Genomic DNA, 14,674 nt, shown 5'->3' with positions numbered 1-14,674 from the left:
TAGTGACAATTCGGACACCCTGTGTCACGCTACCACCACAACTGCTATTTGTTTATACAATATTGCAGTGCCTGTGTTATACTGATTACGATGCGAAGTGGCACTGTGGCTACTAAATAAATTCGCAACTGCGATTAAGGACAACCATCAGCTGTAGAATGGGATGACGAGAATCAAGAATTGTGCCCGACCGATTGTCGGCATGTGGAAGTTTTAGTCTTGCCGTGAATCGTGCACGGATAGCCAAATAGGAGCCGGTACGGTAGCTCAGCACGTTCGGCCAGAGCGCTGCGTGCTCTCTGAAAAAAAAAAGTGAAAGGGTCAACAACGAACTTCAAAGAACGTCATGTGACGTCCGCCACGACAAGATACGATGAGCAAAATTAAAAAGAAAAAAAAAATGTGAGGGCCACCGCTCGCGATAAGCGGGTAATCTGGCTTCGAGTCCCGTTCCGGCACAAATTTTCGTTGCCGTCATTCCATTCTGCAGCTGATGGTTGTCCTTAATCGCAGTTGCGAATTCATGTAATGCTGTTTGTTTAGGCTCTATAATGTATTTGAACTCGAATATTTCACTGTAGTCCTCACGATAGAGAATAAAACTATTTTTTACAAAATGCAGTTGCGTGGCAGCGCACTGTGAAAACCACTGCCCAAACTTCATACGAGGACAAAACAAAAAGTCGCAAGCTCCTTTACCTCAGGGAAACGAAATTGGTGCCTCCGTTCCTCCAACACCATTCTCTCGATCGTCACGCAGTTGCTTTGCAATTGATTTGTTACAGTGCGAGTACTTGTGGATGGATCTAAGTAGAATTGCATAAGCGTATCGTTGTCAAATCTTTCTGCAGCGAGCACTCTATCCCCACCTGCTTGACTTTCCACGAAACCACCTGTCATGCAGATGAGGATGAAAAGCAGCAAACGTAGAGTGCTGTAGCTGATACTTGTTACGCAATAGGCGTAAAATTGTTTGCCCACTTACTCTCGTTTCACCATAACAGACCAAGAGAAGTTCTTCAGTATACGGCACAACAGCACGAACCAAACTACGGTAATTTCTGAGAATGATTGCCTATCGAAGTCGCTGGGTCCAGACGATACGCGTCGAGCGTGAGATAGGAAATCGATCATGGGACTCCGGTGGCGGACGTTGTGATCAATTATTTGTGATTGTCATTCTTATCTGTTTTACGTCCTTCCCTTACTTGCTCTAAATCACATACCTCCACGAATTATTTGTGGGTTGCTAGGGAAACCCAGACGATTTATATCGTTAGTGATTGGGATTTCGTGTGTTCTTGACGTTTCTTAGGCGAATTCTCTCACATGGAAGAATCTGATTCCAGGTTTATCCAGCGTAGGAAATTGTTAGAATTTTGTCGCAAATATGGAGTACTACCGGACGAAGAAAGAAGGGACTGTGTAGACTGTGGTGGTGCGAAGTGTATATAACTTCGTAAGAACAGTTACGATGCTGAAATACCGTTACAATTTCCCAGCTGACAGTGCGGAAAACGAAAGAGTGTCAGGAAGAATACATGATTCGACTCTTCCAAATTATCCATCCAGATTACTGTAATGGACTTTCACATGACGACAACACCGACGACGAATAAGGTAAGTCGTCTCCTTTGCAATTACAAGTATTTTTTAACTCTCTTCTTTTGTCTTTGCTGTAGTCCGCCACCGGAGTCCCATGATCGATTTCCGATCGCACGTTCGATATGTATCGTTTGGACACAGCGACTTCGATAGGCAATCATTCTTGGAAATTACCCAAACTACGAATTACCGCCGAATTTTCTTCCCCCCCCCCCCCCCCCCCCCCAAGTCGCCGCTGCGCATCGCCGGCTCTACATTACTGTTGCGACTGATATGGACCCGCTCAATGGCAGCCAACGACTGAATACTGCCAGACCAAATGTCCCGCTTTCAGTCCACCCAGAAAAAGTAACGACAAAAATAATGGCACGGTGTTATGGACATAGGCAGCTGGCGATAGCATCGCGTATACAATGTATAAAATGATAGTGCATTGGCGGCACCGACATTTGTACTCATGTGATTCACGTAAAATGGTTTCCGACGTGATTGTAGCCGCACGACGGGAATTATCAGACTTTGAAATCGATCTGGTAGATGGAGTTAGATGCGTACGACAGTATATGCCTGAAATCGTTAGAGAATTCAATATTTCGCTATCCACAGTGTCAAGAGTGCACGGCGAATATCAGATTTCAGGCATTACCTCTCACGACAGACAACGCAGTGGCCGAAGGTCTTCACTCAACGATCGGCAGCAGGGGCGTTTGCTTAGAGTTGCCAGTGCTAACTGACAAACAACACTGCATGGAATAGCCGCAGAAATCAATGTGGGACGTACGACGGACGTATCCTTTAGGGCGGTGCGGCGGAATCTGGCGTTAATGGGCTGTGGCAGCAAGTGCTTTTGTTAACAGCACGGCGTCGCGTGCAGTGGCTCTCCTAGGCTGATTACCGTACCGGTTGGACGACTGGAACACCGAGGTCTGGTCAGATGAACCCCACTTTCAGTTGGTAAGAGCTTGTGATAAGGTTCGAGGGTGGGACGGACCACACGATGAACCTGAACCCAAACTGTCAACAAGGCACTGCGCAGTCTGGTGTGGTTCCAGAATGGTGTGGGCTGTGTTTACATGGATTGGGTTCTCTGGTCCAACAGAACCTATCACGGCTATTTTCAGCTACTTGGAGACAATTTGTAGCTATTGTTTGACTTCCCTCATATAGCCAATCGTTTTTCGCTCTCTGTGTATGCAAGTGTAACAGGAAAGTGAACGACTAATAGTGATACAAGGTACCCTCCGCGAAGCAACTAGGACGGCTTTTGGAGTACCTATGGGGATGTAGATGTACTGAAAAAGAAGTATCTGAGAAGAAAAATAAACTAACCTTGAAAGTCGTTAAGGTAGTGCAAGCCTTAGTTTGAGCATTTTAATGGGGGATATACGCTAGCTCACTGGTTAGATAGTCAGCTAAAGCAGAGGCATGCAATCTATTTTACCTACTGCTCACTTTTGTATCTTCGTTTGTAGTAAAATTTTCCAGCCGCCCACCGAATCCACAGTAATGGTGCTTTATAAAGTAGGGAAGTAACTATATTTTAAAAGATTTTAAACAGAGCTACAGCAAGTTATATAAATAAATTACTTACAAAATACAGTAGGAGAAAACTTTTTGAAAACATAATGAAAATATTTTCAAACCTGGTACCGCTCATCGCTTACTATTAATGGTTGAACATCCACTAGTGGGCGGTAGAGACCTGGTTGACTACCACTGAGTGGCGCACTGAAGCGGGTCGCTTGATTCTTTCGCAGCGCCCTCGCTCCCCATCGGCGCAGCTATGGCCAGCGGCGAGTACTTACTCAGCGTGCGGTAGCAGGTGTAGTTGTAGTAGTGCGCTGTCGGGTCGCAGACGCAGCGCCCGTTCGTGGAGTTGCAGCGCCCCAGGCTGCCCATCGCCTCGGAGCACTCCCAGCTCTGCTCGCAGCTGGCGTTGTACGCCGCAGCCTCTGTAACAAACCACAGTCCCGAGGTGTGGTCCTAATGTTTTTTAACATAGTGCTTCTCAAAATATGGTTAAAATGGCTCTGAGCACTATGGGACTTAGCATCTGAGGTCATCGGTCCCCTAGAACTACTTAAACCTGACTAACCTAAGGACATCACACACATCCATGCCCGAGGCAGGTTTCGAACCTGCGACCGTAGCAGCAACGCGGTTCCGGACTGAAGCGCCTAGAGCCGCTCGGCCACAGAGACCGGCAGTGCTTCTCAACCTTCCAATTACGTGTTATACACTGCGTCACAAAAAAAGTGAAGCACCCAGAGGACATGGTCGGATATCGATGTGACTTCTTACACACACGCACCATTGGCGGGTATGTAAATGGTTACAGGTGCAATTCTCTGTGACAGCTCTAACAGCCACCATGGAACATTTGTGTTATTCATGTTTAGTGTTGTTACCAGGCCCTGTAAGGTATGTAACTGCGTCAGATTTTGAGTGATCACTGTAAAGCACATGGAGATGCTACTTACTCGAGAGACTGCGTTATCATCACCTCACAAAGTATAAAAGTGTTCACACTGTGCGTCCAAATCTGTGGGACCTTCAGAGGTGACAGTGGTCCGATTTCGAGTGCATGGGAACCACTTGGATGATATGGTCCAGGATACCGAAGAGCATACATAGCACACGTCCGTTGGGCATTTTGATCTCAATAGCCATACATCTACACGATATCGACTTTTTCCGCAATTGGTAAACGGTCCATTTTAACATGGGTAATGTATCACGAAGCAAATACCGTCCGCACTGGCGGAATGCTACGTGATACCACGTACTTATACGTTTCTGACTTTTCCAGTGCCATCTATCACACAGCGAAAAGACTGGTCCAACTAAAACATTCATATTTCATTACGTACTACACGAATATGCAATAAAAATGCGGGTTCCTATTTAAAAAAAAACGCAGTTGATATCCATTTGACCTATGGCAGCGCCATCTAGAGGGGCCACCATAGCGCCATCTCGTTTTCAAGCTAGACGAGTTTCATTCTTTGTAGTTATTTTCGTTTGATACTTATTTGGTGAGATATTTGGCCCAGTCACTATCAATGGACCACCCTATATACCTGTTTGTAAGTATTGACACTGCTAAAGGTTTAATGAGTGACTTCCTTTACTGGATATATTTTAAACACCCTGAATGATGTACACGCATTTAAAGTTTGTTATAAGACATGTTGTAGTATACCATGAGCTACATTCAAATGTATTTGATTAGCAATTAATTTTTCTAATACTGCTCGGCGTGTACAACAAGTACCTTTTAACAAACGGATACAAGCTGCAGAGACCCCAGCATACAAGATTTTCCATATCTCAATTGTTATCAGTTATACTGGTGATGGAGTTGCGGCGTGTGGCCAAGAATTTGTGGACCCTCCACTTAAAGTGCTCCATACGGCATCATGCTACGCGATACGTGGGATGGAAGTGTGACCATTACTGACAGACTTCATTTGCAGCACAACCTACACTCCTGGAAATTGAAATAAGAACACCGTGAATTCATTGTCCCAGGAAGGGGAAACTTTATTGACACATTCCTGGGGTAGGTGAGATATTTGGCCCATCACATGATCACATTGACAGAACCACAGGCAATTCTGGGAGTTTACGTAACCTTTGGGCGCGTTCTCTCCTTCCTGACACGGTCTTCTTACTCGTTTCATAGCGACCCGGCCTTTCGCCAGACTCCTCCTGTGAAATAACTACTCTTACTTAGTAACCGGCTCTGGTAGGTTCAGAAACAAGAATTTATTATTTCAAATACAAATTGGTTTGACTTCTGATCGACAATAACTTCTTGAAAGCCCATATCATGAACAAGCTCTCGTAATGCTTCTGAGTCAGATCCAGTTCTGTGTTTTGTACTGATCCGTATAGTTACAACGTCCCACGATCACAGAATGGTTCTCCATGACACGCCGCACTGCCCTGTAGATTTTGAGTCCTGTCTGCTCTCACGTCACGAGCAGCCGTCTGGAGCCCCCGGAATATGTCCAACATAAATTACCACACTAACCCAAACAGAACCTAATCTACTTTTACCTATATACTATAACTATTATTACTTGCACCTAAATTTTAGTAATTCAGTTCTCAGCCTTATATATACATTTTTGTAAACACAAACAAACACGATCTCTAAATATCAGATCAGCAGTAGGAGTGTGTATCATCAACTCCAACTGACCATCATGAGCATTTGCACCCTTACACCTTAGAAATGAAACCAGGCCTCATCTGACATGAAGTAAAGCAACGAGAAACCGTTACTAACTAATGTTAACAGCCACTTAACAATAATGGACTCTTTTTTTCTTGATCCTCAAATTTCAACTCTTGCACCACATTCACAGAATAGGCTGTTACTTTCATTTCTTTTGGTTCACGGTGATACCATGTACGAGATACACCAACCTCCTTCTCGACTTGCGGGGACCCATCGTAAGGTCGATGGGAATTTATGTTTTTAGGAATTCTCACTGTCGATCGCCTATTCCTCTGCACGTTCTGAAAGACTCCTATAACCAACCATCCATTTTTTTTTATGCAGATCTTGAACAGTGATGCTCGTGGTGAGTTTCCTGCCAGGATACTATAGCTTGGAACATTTCTTTACATTACTAGATGGAGCCTGTCTTTATGTAACACTACACAATATCAAATGGTTTTTCTAATGCAAACAGTCGCATTTCTGTAGCAAATCAACAATACGAACTTCTCACAACGATCGTTGCACGAACACACAGCCGGACTCAACTTTACGATAAAATGCAGTGTAGCCAACGTGCGAGACAGTGTTGCCATTTCACAAGCAATTCCACTAGAGATAATTAACCGGTACGTGAGTTCACCGGTTTTATGTTGGACACCTTATATTACGAGGGTCGGTCAAAAAGTAATGCCTCCCATTTTTTTTCTACTTAAAAAAATTAAGTTAAGTGAAATATTTGAATTTGGCGCCATTCCTCAAACCTTCTTCTGCAATCCACTGCAGTAGTAACTTTCTGTGTCAACAGGTGGCAGCACAGCAGAAGTTTGTAAGATGGCCGACATCGATGTACGTTTGAGACAGCGTTGTGTGATTGAATTCTTGAATGCAGAAGGTGTAACGCCCATACGCATTCATGAAAGACTGAAGAAGGTGTATGGTGTTGTGACAGTGGATGTCAGCACTGTTAGACGATGGGTTCGTCGTTGTAAGGAAGCTGAAGGGCAAACACCGTTGACTGACGAAAAGCGGAGCGGCAGGCCGGTGAGTGCAGTGACTCCACACAACATTCAGCAAGTTGATGACATCATTCGTGGTGACCGTCGGGTGACTGCAGATGAGGTGTGTCGCATTATTTCTCTTAGTAAAGGCAGTGTGATCACGATTATTAAACAATTGGGGTACTCAAAATTTGTGCACGGTGGGTTCCAAGAATGTTAACCGATCAGAATAAAGAGGCAAGGAAAACAATAGCCTCCCAACACTTGCAGCGCTTCCGTTTGGAGGGAGATGAGTTTCTGAAAAAAATTGTGACCGGGGACGAAACATGGGTGCATTTTTTTGAACCCGAATCAAAGAGGCAGTCAATGGAGTGGCGTCACACAAGCTCGCCGAGGAAGAAAAAATTCAAAACTGTGCGATCGGCAGGGAAAGTTATGGCAACAGTTTTCTGGGATACAGAGGGTGTGATTCTGGTTGATTTTTTGGAGCAGGGATGCACAATAAATTCTGTTCAATACGTCACAACCCTCAAAAAACTTAAAGCACGTCTTCAGCGAGTTCGCCCAACAAAATCAATGGCAGATGTTCTTCTTTTGCATGACAATGCAAGACCACACACCAGTCGTCACACCTCTGACGAGATTGTCAAAATTGGATGGGAAGTTTTGCCTCATCCCCCATACAGCCCTGACCTGGCACCATCAGACTTCCATCTGTTCGGGCCACTAAAAGAAGCTCATCGTGGGATTCATTTTGAAGATGAGGAGGCCGTCAAAACATCCGTGCGTCAATGGCTTAGGAAGCAGAGCTGTGATTTTTACCATGCTGGGATACATGCCCTTGTTCAAAGATGGACCAAAACTGTAGAGATGGGCGGAGATTACATTGAAAAATGACAAAATGATCCTCAATGTTGTGGTTTTCAACCTATGTAATTGCATTTAAATTTCCTGACAATTAAACTAAGAAAAAAAATAGGAGGCATTACTTTTTGACTGACCCTCGTATATGTTAATTGTGACAAAATTCTTTTTTGTCTTCTTTACTGTTGAGTCGTGGCACACGGCTCATTATTTGATGGCAACACAGTGACTACACGAAATGCAAATGTAATACTCGAAACCAAGTCCAAGGATAGTCGATTATGAGGTATAAGTGAGAAACTTGCACAATAAACATCGCCAAGTCTGAGCACCATGCTTAAACAGATTTTTGAGAGAAGTAGACCAAAGTTTAGATAATGAAATACACTTTAAATATTTTCAGTCGTCTATCCCAATAACTATGACACACTCCTCACTGCTGATCAATTTTTGGTGTAAAAGACTGAACGGTCGCTTCAAAAAAAATTTTATGGTAATATTTGATCAGATTTTGTTGTTGTTGTGGTCTTCAGTACTGAGACTGGTTTGATGCAGCTCTCCATACTACACTATCCTGTGCAAGCTGCTTCATCTCCCAGTAATTACTGAAACCTACATCCTTCCGAATCTGCTTAGTGTATTCATCTCTTGGTCTCCCTCTCCAATTTTTGCCCTCCACGCTGCCCTACAATCGTAAATATGTGATCACTTGATGCCTCAGAACATGTCCTACTAACCGGTCCCTACTTTTTGTCAAGTTGTGCCACAAACTCCTCTTCTCTCCAATTCTATTCAATACCTCCTCTTTAGTTATGTGATCTATCCATCTAATCTTCAGCATTCGTCTGTAGCACCACATTTCGAAAGCTTCTATTCACTTCTTGTCCAAACTATTTATCGTCCATGTTTCACTTCCATATATGGCTACACTCCATACAAATACTTTCAGAAACGACTTCCTGACACTTAAATCTATACTTGATGTTAACAAATTTCTCTTCTTCAGAAACGCTTTCCTTGCCATTGCCAGTCTACATATTATATCTTACCTACATCGAACATCATCAGTTATTTTGCTCCCGAAATAGCAAAACCCCTTTACTATTTTAAGTGTCTCATTTCCTAATCTAATTCCCTCAGCATCACCAGACTTAATTCGACTACATTTCATTATGATCGTTTTGCTTTTGTTGATATTCATCTTATATCCTCCTTTCAAGACACTGTCCATTCCGTTCAACTACTCTTCCAAGTCCTTTGATGTCTCTGACAGAATTACAATGTCATCGGCGAACCTCAAAGTTTTTATTTCTTCTCCATGGATTTTAATATCTACTCAGAATTTTTCTTTTGTTTCCTTTATTGCTTGCTCAATATACAGATTGAATAACATCGGGGAGAGGCTACAACCCTGTCTCACTCCCTTCCCAACCACTGCTTCCCTTTCATGTCCCTCGACTCTTATAACTGCCATCTGGTTTCTGTGCAAATTGTAAATAGTCTTTCGTTCCCTGTATTTTACCCCTGCTACCTTTAGAATTTGAAAGAGAGTATTCCAGTCAACATTGTCAAACGCTTTCTCAAAGTCTACAAATGCTAGAAACGTAGATTTGCCTTTCTTTAATCTTTCTTCTAAGATAAGTCGTAAGGTCAGTATTGCCTCACGTGTTCAAATAATTCTACTGAATCCAAACTGATGTTCCCCAAGGTCGGCTTCTGCCAGTTATTCAATTCGTCTGTAAGGAATTCGTCTTAGTATTTTGAAGCAGTGACTTATTAAACTGATAGTTCGATAATTTTCACATCTGTCTACACCTGCTTTCTTTGGGATTGGAATTATTATATTCTTCTTGAAGTCGCAGGGTATTTCACCTGTCTCATACATCTTGCTCACCAGAAGGTAGAGTTTTGTCAAGACTGGCTCTCCCAAGGCCGTCAGTGGTTCTAATGGAATGTTGTCTACATCCAGGGCCTTCTTTCGACTCAGGTCTTTCAGTGCTCTGTCAAACTCTTCACGCAGTATCGTATCTCCCATTTCATCTTCATCTACATCCTCTTCCATTTCCATAATATTGTTCTCAAGTATATCGCCCTTGTATAGACCATCTATATACTCCTTCCATCTTTCTGCTTTCCCTCCTTTGCTTAAAACTGGGTTTCCATCTGAGCTCTTGATGTTCATGCCAGTGGTTCTCTTATCTCCAAAGGTCTCTTTAATTTTTCTGTAGGCTTCATTTACTGAATTTTAATATTTACTCCTTTCATCAATTAAATTCAATATTTCTTCTGTAACCCAAGGATTTCTACTAGCCCTCGTTCTTTTACCTACTTGATCCTCTGCTGCCTTCACTACTTCATCCCTCAAAGCTACCCATTCTTCTTCTACTGCATTTCGTTCCCCTATTCCTGTCAATTGTTCCCTTATGCTCTCCCTGAAACTCTGTAAAACCTCTGGTTCCTTCAGTTTATCCAGGTCCCATCTCCTTAATTTCCCACCTTATTGCAGTTTCTTCAGTTTTAATCTACAGTTCATAACCAATAGATTGTGGTCAGAGTCCACATTGGCCCCTGGAAATGTCTTACAACTTAAAACCTGGTTCCTAAATATCTGTCTTACCATTATATAATCTATCTGATACCTTTTAGTATCTCCAGGGTTCTTCCATGTATACAACCTTCATTCATGATTCTTAAACCAAGTATTAGCTATGATTAAGTTATGCTCTATGCAAAATTCTACCAGGCTGCTTCCTCTTTCATTTCTTAGCCGCAATCCATATTCACCTACTATGTTTCCTTCTCTCCCTTTTCCTACACTCGAATTCTAGTCACCCATGACTATTAAATTTTCGTCTCCCTTCACTATCTGAATAATTTCTTTTATTTCATCATACATTTATTCAATTTCTTCGTCATCTGCAGAGCTAGTTGGCATATAAACTTGTACTCCTGTTGTAGGCGTGGGCTTCGTATCTATCTTGGCCACAATAATCCGTTCACTATGCTGTTTGTAGTAGCTTACCCGCATTCCTATTTTCGTATTCATTATTAAACCTAGTCCTGCATTACCCCTATTTGATTTTGTATTTATAACCCAGTATTCACCTGACCGAATGTCTTCTTCCTCCTGCCACCGAACTTCACTAATTCCCACTATATCTAACTTTAACTTATCCATTTCCCTTTTTAAATTTTCTAACCTACCTGCCCGATTAAGGGATCTGGCATTCCACGGTCCGATCCGTAGAACGCCAGTTTTCTTTCTCCTTCATGGATAACCTCTACACCCAGAGAAGATAGGTGCCTGGTGCGCCTTGTCCCGCACACACTTTACTTGTTCCCTATTTTTCAGTGCCAGATATCTAGTGATCTTTAACTCTTTCTGTACACAATTAACAGATTCAAAAAGCTACGTGCAATATTCCACCAAAATGGAGAAACCATCTTACCACAGAATTGCCCATATCACGAACGTGTTTCCTGAAGACAGTTGTCAGTAGAGGCTTCTGGACTCTTAAGTCTCTGGACTTATCATCGTGTGGTTTTTATCTATGGGACAGACTAAAAAGCAAAATGCATGGTGACAATCCTCGCACAATAGACGAGCATAAAGGGAATATTACTAGAGAAAATAAAAACAACAAGCCTGCAGAACTACAGAGTGCTGCTGATAACGTCATCACACGAAGACAGCGATGCCTGGAGGCCCATGGCTACTACTTCCAGTATCTCTTATAAACAGGTAACTACATGTTTTAAACACTATTATCTGTTCTTTTTTAGTTAATTCATTGTTACTTGAATGTCAGGCGTGAGGCGTACCTGTTGTATGTGAGACGCACTGTGGTATGTGCAGTAGCGAATAAATATCTCTTCCATCTCCCATATCCCTGAGTTTCTTCTTCAGTACAGCAGTGTTAATCCAATCACAAAGAGCAAAGAGTTACTTGCGTTATTCTAGAAAGCAGCCTGGTGTTGGATATAGCGTATTGATGAAAACATGAAATCATATTGAAGAAATATACACTCCTGGAAATGGAAAAAAGAACACATTGACTCGGTGTGTCAGACCCACCATACTTGCTCCGGACACTGCGAGAGGGCTGTACAAGCAATGATCACACGCACGGCACAGCGGACACACCAGGAACCGCGGTGTTGGCCGTCGAATGGCGCTAGCTGCGCAGCATTTGTGCACCGCCGCCGTCAGTGTCAGCCAGTTTGCCGTGGCATACGGAGCTCCATCGCAGTCTTTAACACTGGTAGCATGCCGCGACAGCGTGGACGTGAACCGTATGTGCAGTTGACGGACTTTGAGCGAGGGCGTATAGTGGGCATGCAGGAGGCCAGGTGGACGTACTGCCGAATTGCTCAACACGTGGGGCGTGAGGTCTCCACAGTACATCGATGTTGTCGCCAGTGGTCTGCGGAAGGTGCACGTGCCCGTCGACCTGGGACCAGACCGCAGCGACGCACGGATGCACGCCAAGACCGTAGGATCCTACGCAGTGCCGTAGGGGACCGCACCGCCACTTCCCATCAAATTAGGGACACTGTTGCTCCTGGGGTATCGGCGAGGACCATTCGCAACCGTCTCCATGAAGCTGGGCTACGGTCCCGCACACCGTTAGGCCGTCTTCCGCTCACGACCGAACATCGTGCAGCCCGCCTCCAGTGGTGTCGCGACAGGCGTGAATGGAGGGACGAATGGAGACGTGTCGTCTTCAGCGATGAGAGTCGCTTCTGCCTTGGTGCCAATGATGGTCGTATGCGTGTTTGGCACCGTGCAGGTGAGCGCCGCAATCAGGACTGCATACGACCGAGGCACACAGGGCCAACACCCGGCATCATGGTGTGGGGAGCGATCTCCTACACTGGCCGTACACCTCTGGTGATCGTCGAGGGGACACTGAATAGCGCACGGTACATCCAAACCGTCATCGAACCCATCGTTCTACCATTCCTACACCGGCAAGGGAACTTGCTGTTCTAACAGGACAATGCACGTCTGCATGTATCCCGTGCCACCCAACGTGCTCTAGAAGGTTTAAGTCAACTACCCTGACCAGCAAGATCTCCGGATCTGTCCCCCATTGAGCATGTTTGGGACTGGATGAAGCGTCGTCTCACGCGGTCTGCACGTCCAGCACGAACGCTGGTCCAACTGAGGCGCCAGGTGGAAATGGCATGGCAAGCCGTTCCACAGGACTACATCCAGCATCTCTACGATCGTCTCCATGGGAGAATAGCAGCCTGCATTGCTGCGAAAGGTGGATATACACTGTAGTAGTGCCGACATTGTGCATGCTCTGTTGCCTGTGTCTATGTGCCTGTGGTTCTGTCAGTGTGATCATGTGATGTATCTGACCCCAGGAATGTGTCCCTCCGTGGGACAATGAATTCACGGTGTTCTTATTTCAATTTCCAGGAGTGTAATAGTAATGTGCTATCTACCTTTTTTAATTGTGTCCTGTAAGTAGTATTTCATTATTTTTCTGTAAATATTAGAAATTTCACCTGTGAATGAGAAGCAAATATGTTTGTGTAAGTAATGCAAAATTGTTGCATTGAAATGCCACTAGTTAAAAAACCATTTACTTTACTTGACGCGTTTGAGGAGATACCCATCAGATGATGATACTGTAAATTACAAGTAGCCTTGAGAAACGGCAGATAACTGCATTTTTTGAGTATTTTGTATTTTTTTATATTTACGAGCAAAGTTTGAGGTGGTGAAGTTGCAATTAGTAACACAAATAAAGAATACCTCTCGATCGAGACCCATTATCGGCTACTAGACGAATGGACAGTTGAACCGAACAAGGAGGACGCTGGCACGTCCAATTTGTTACAGAGGACTAGACTCGCAGCTATATACAAGGTATTTCAAAGTCTTTCTGACAAACGTCCAGGGGATCACGTCATGGGGAACAACTTTTGTGAGAGACAAACTGTTCACAGAATGAGATTTTCACTCTGCAACCGAGTGTGCGCTCATAAGAAACTTCCTGGCAGATTAAACCTGTGTGCCGGGCTGAGACTCGAACTCGGGACCTTTGCCTTTCGCGGGCAAGTGCTCTATCAACTGAGCTACCCAATTACGACTCACGACAAGTGCCCACAGCTTCAATTCTGCCACTACCTCGTCTATTACCTTCCAAACTTCACAGAAGCTCTTCTGCGAACCTAGCAGAACTAGCAGTCCTGGCTAAAAGGATATTGCGGAGAATTGAAGCTGTGGGGACGGGTCGTGAGTCGTGCTTGGGTAGCTCAGTTGGTAGAGCTCTTGCCCCCAAAAGGCAAAGGTCCCGAGTTCGAGCCTCGGTCCGGCACACAGTTTTAATCTGCCAGGAAGTTTCACAAACTGTTCGCTGACACTTCCCAGACGTCGTTTAAGGCTGTTATTCCCCTGAGAGGCAGCAGTGCTTAGCTACTGTGCGGCGTCCATATAAAGTGTGCGTTGCCTATCATCCAGTGATTTAGCTATTTACTGCATGTCAAAGGCGCCAGACCATGCAAAAACGTTCCTGGTTCGCTTCTACAATACTCATTCTTACGATTTTAATATTGAAAAACAGTTTGCCAGGTTAGTGGGGTAGGTAGTATGCTGCACAACTGGTAAATAGACCCTGCTACTTCGACGAAATACTCGTCGTACCAGGGCTGGGGAATGCTAACGGTTGCCTAGCGTCGCTGGGAAGCGCCAGCGAACATTATGTCTGCAAAGAGTTTGAAATGCCGTGCATACGAACGTCTTTCTTCTTTGATTGTTTACAGCCATCGAGTAATTCATGAAATGCATATTTGACCATCAGTTGTCAGTTTCTAGCCATTAAGTTGTCTTCTGTGTGAAATATGCCCCTATTATTCATGATAGCTCTTTTCACATCTTAATGAATAATATGTCCTATGTCCATCCAACAGATAAAATACTGTCATATTATATGTGCATCATGCCCATTAATCGTCAGCACTT

General features: G+C 44.0%; 1 protein-coding gene and 1 non-coding gene across 3 annotated transcripts in view; one reads left to right on the top strand and one right to left on the bottom strand.

The window, feature by feature from the left end:
- LOC126267885 (tenascin-like) overlaps window positions 1–14,674 on the bottom strand; it is a 156,208-nt gene that overhangs the window by 29,757 nt on the left and 111,777 nt on the right. For both annotated transcript variants that reach the window (XM_049973198.1, XM_049973205.1), the window contains one exon: window positions 3,411–3,557. In XM_049973198.1, the coding sequence (XP_049829155.1) occupies window positions 3,411–3,557 (147 nt within the window). The remainder of the gene's footprint in view (window positions 1–3,410; window positions 3,558–14,674) is intronic.
- Window positions 13,957–14,031, top strand: Trnal-caa (transfer RNA leucine (anticodon CAA)). Its single transcript has one exon. It is a non-coding gene; the product is annotated as a tRNA-Leu (tRNA).

This window comes from Schistocerca gregaria, chromosome 1 (genome assembly GCF_023897955.1).
Source record: "Schistocerca gregaria isolate iqSchGreg1 chromosome 1, iqSchGreg1.2, whole genome shotgun sequence".
In the NCBI taxonomy this organism is placed as follows: Eukaryota; Metazoa; Arthropoda; class Insecta; order Orthoptera; family Acrididae; genus Schistocerca; species Schistocerca gregaria.
This window is presented reverse-complemented; position numbering and strand designations above follow the sequence as displayed.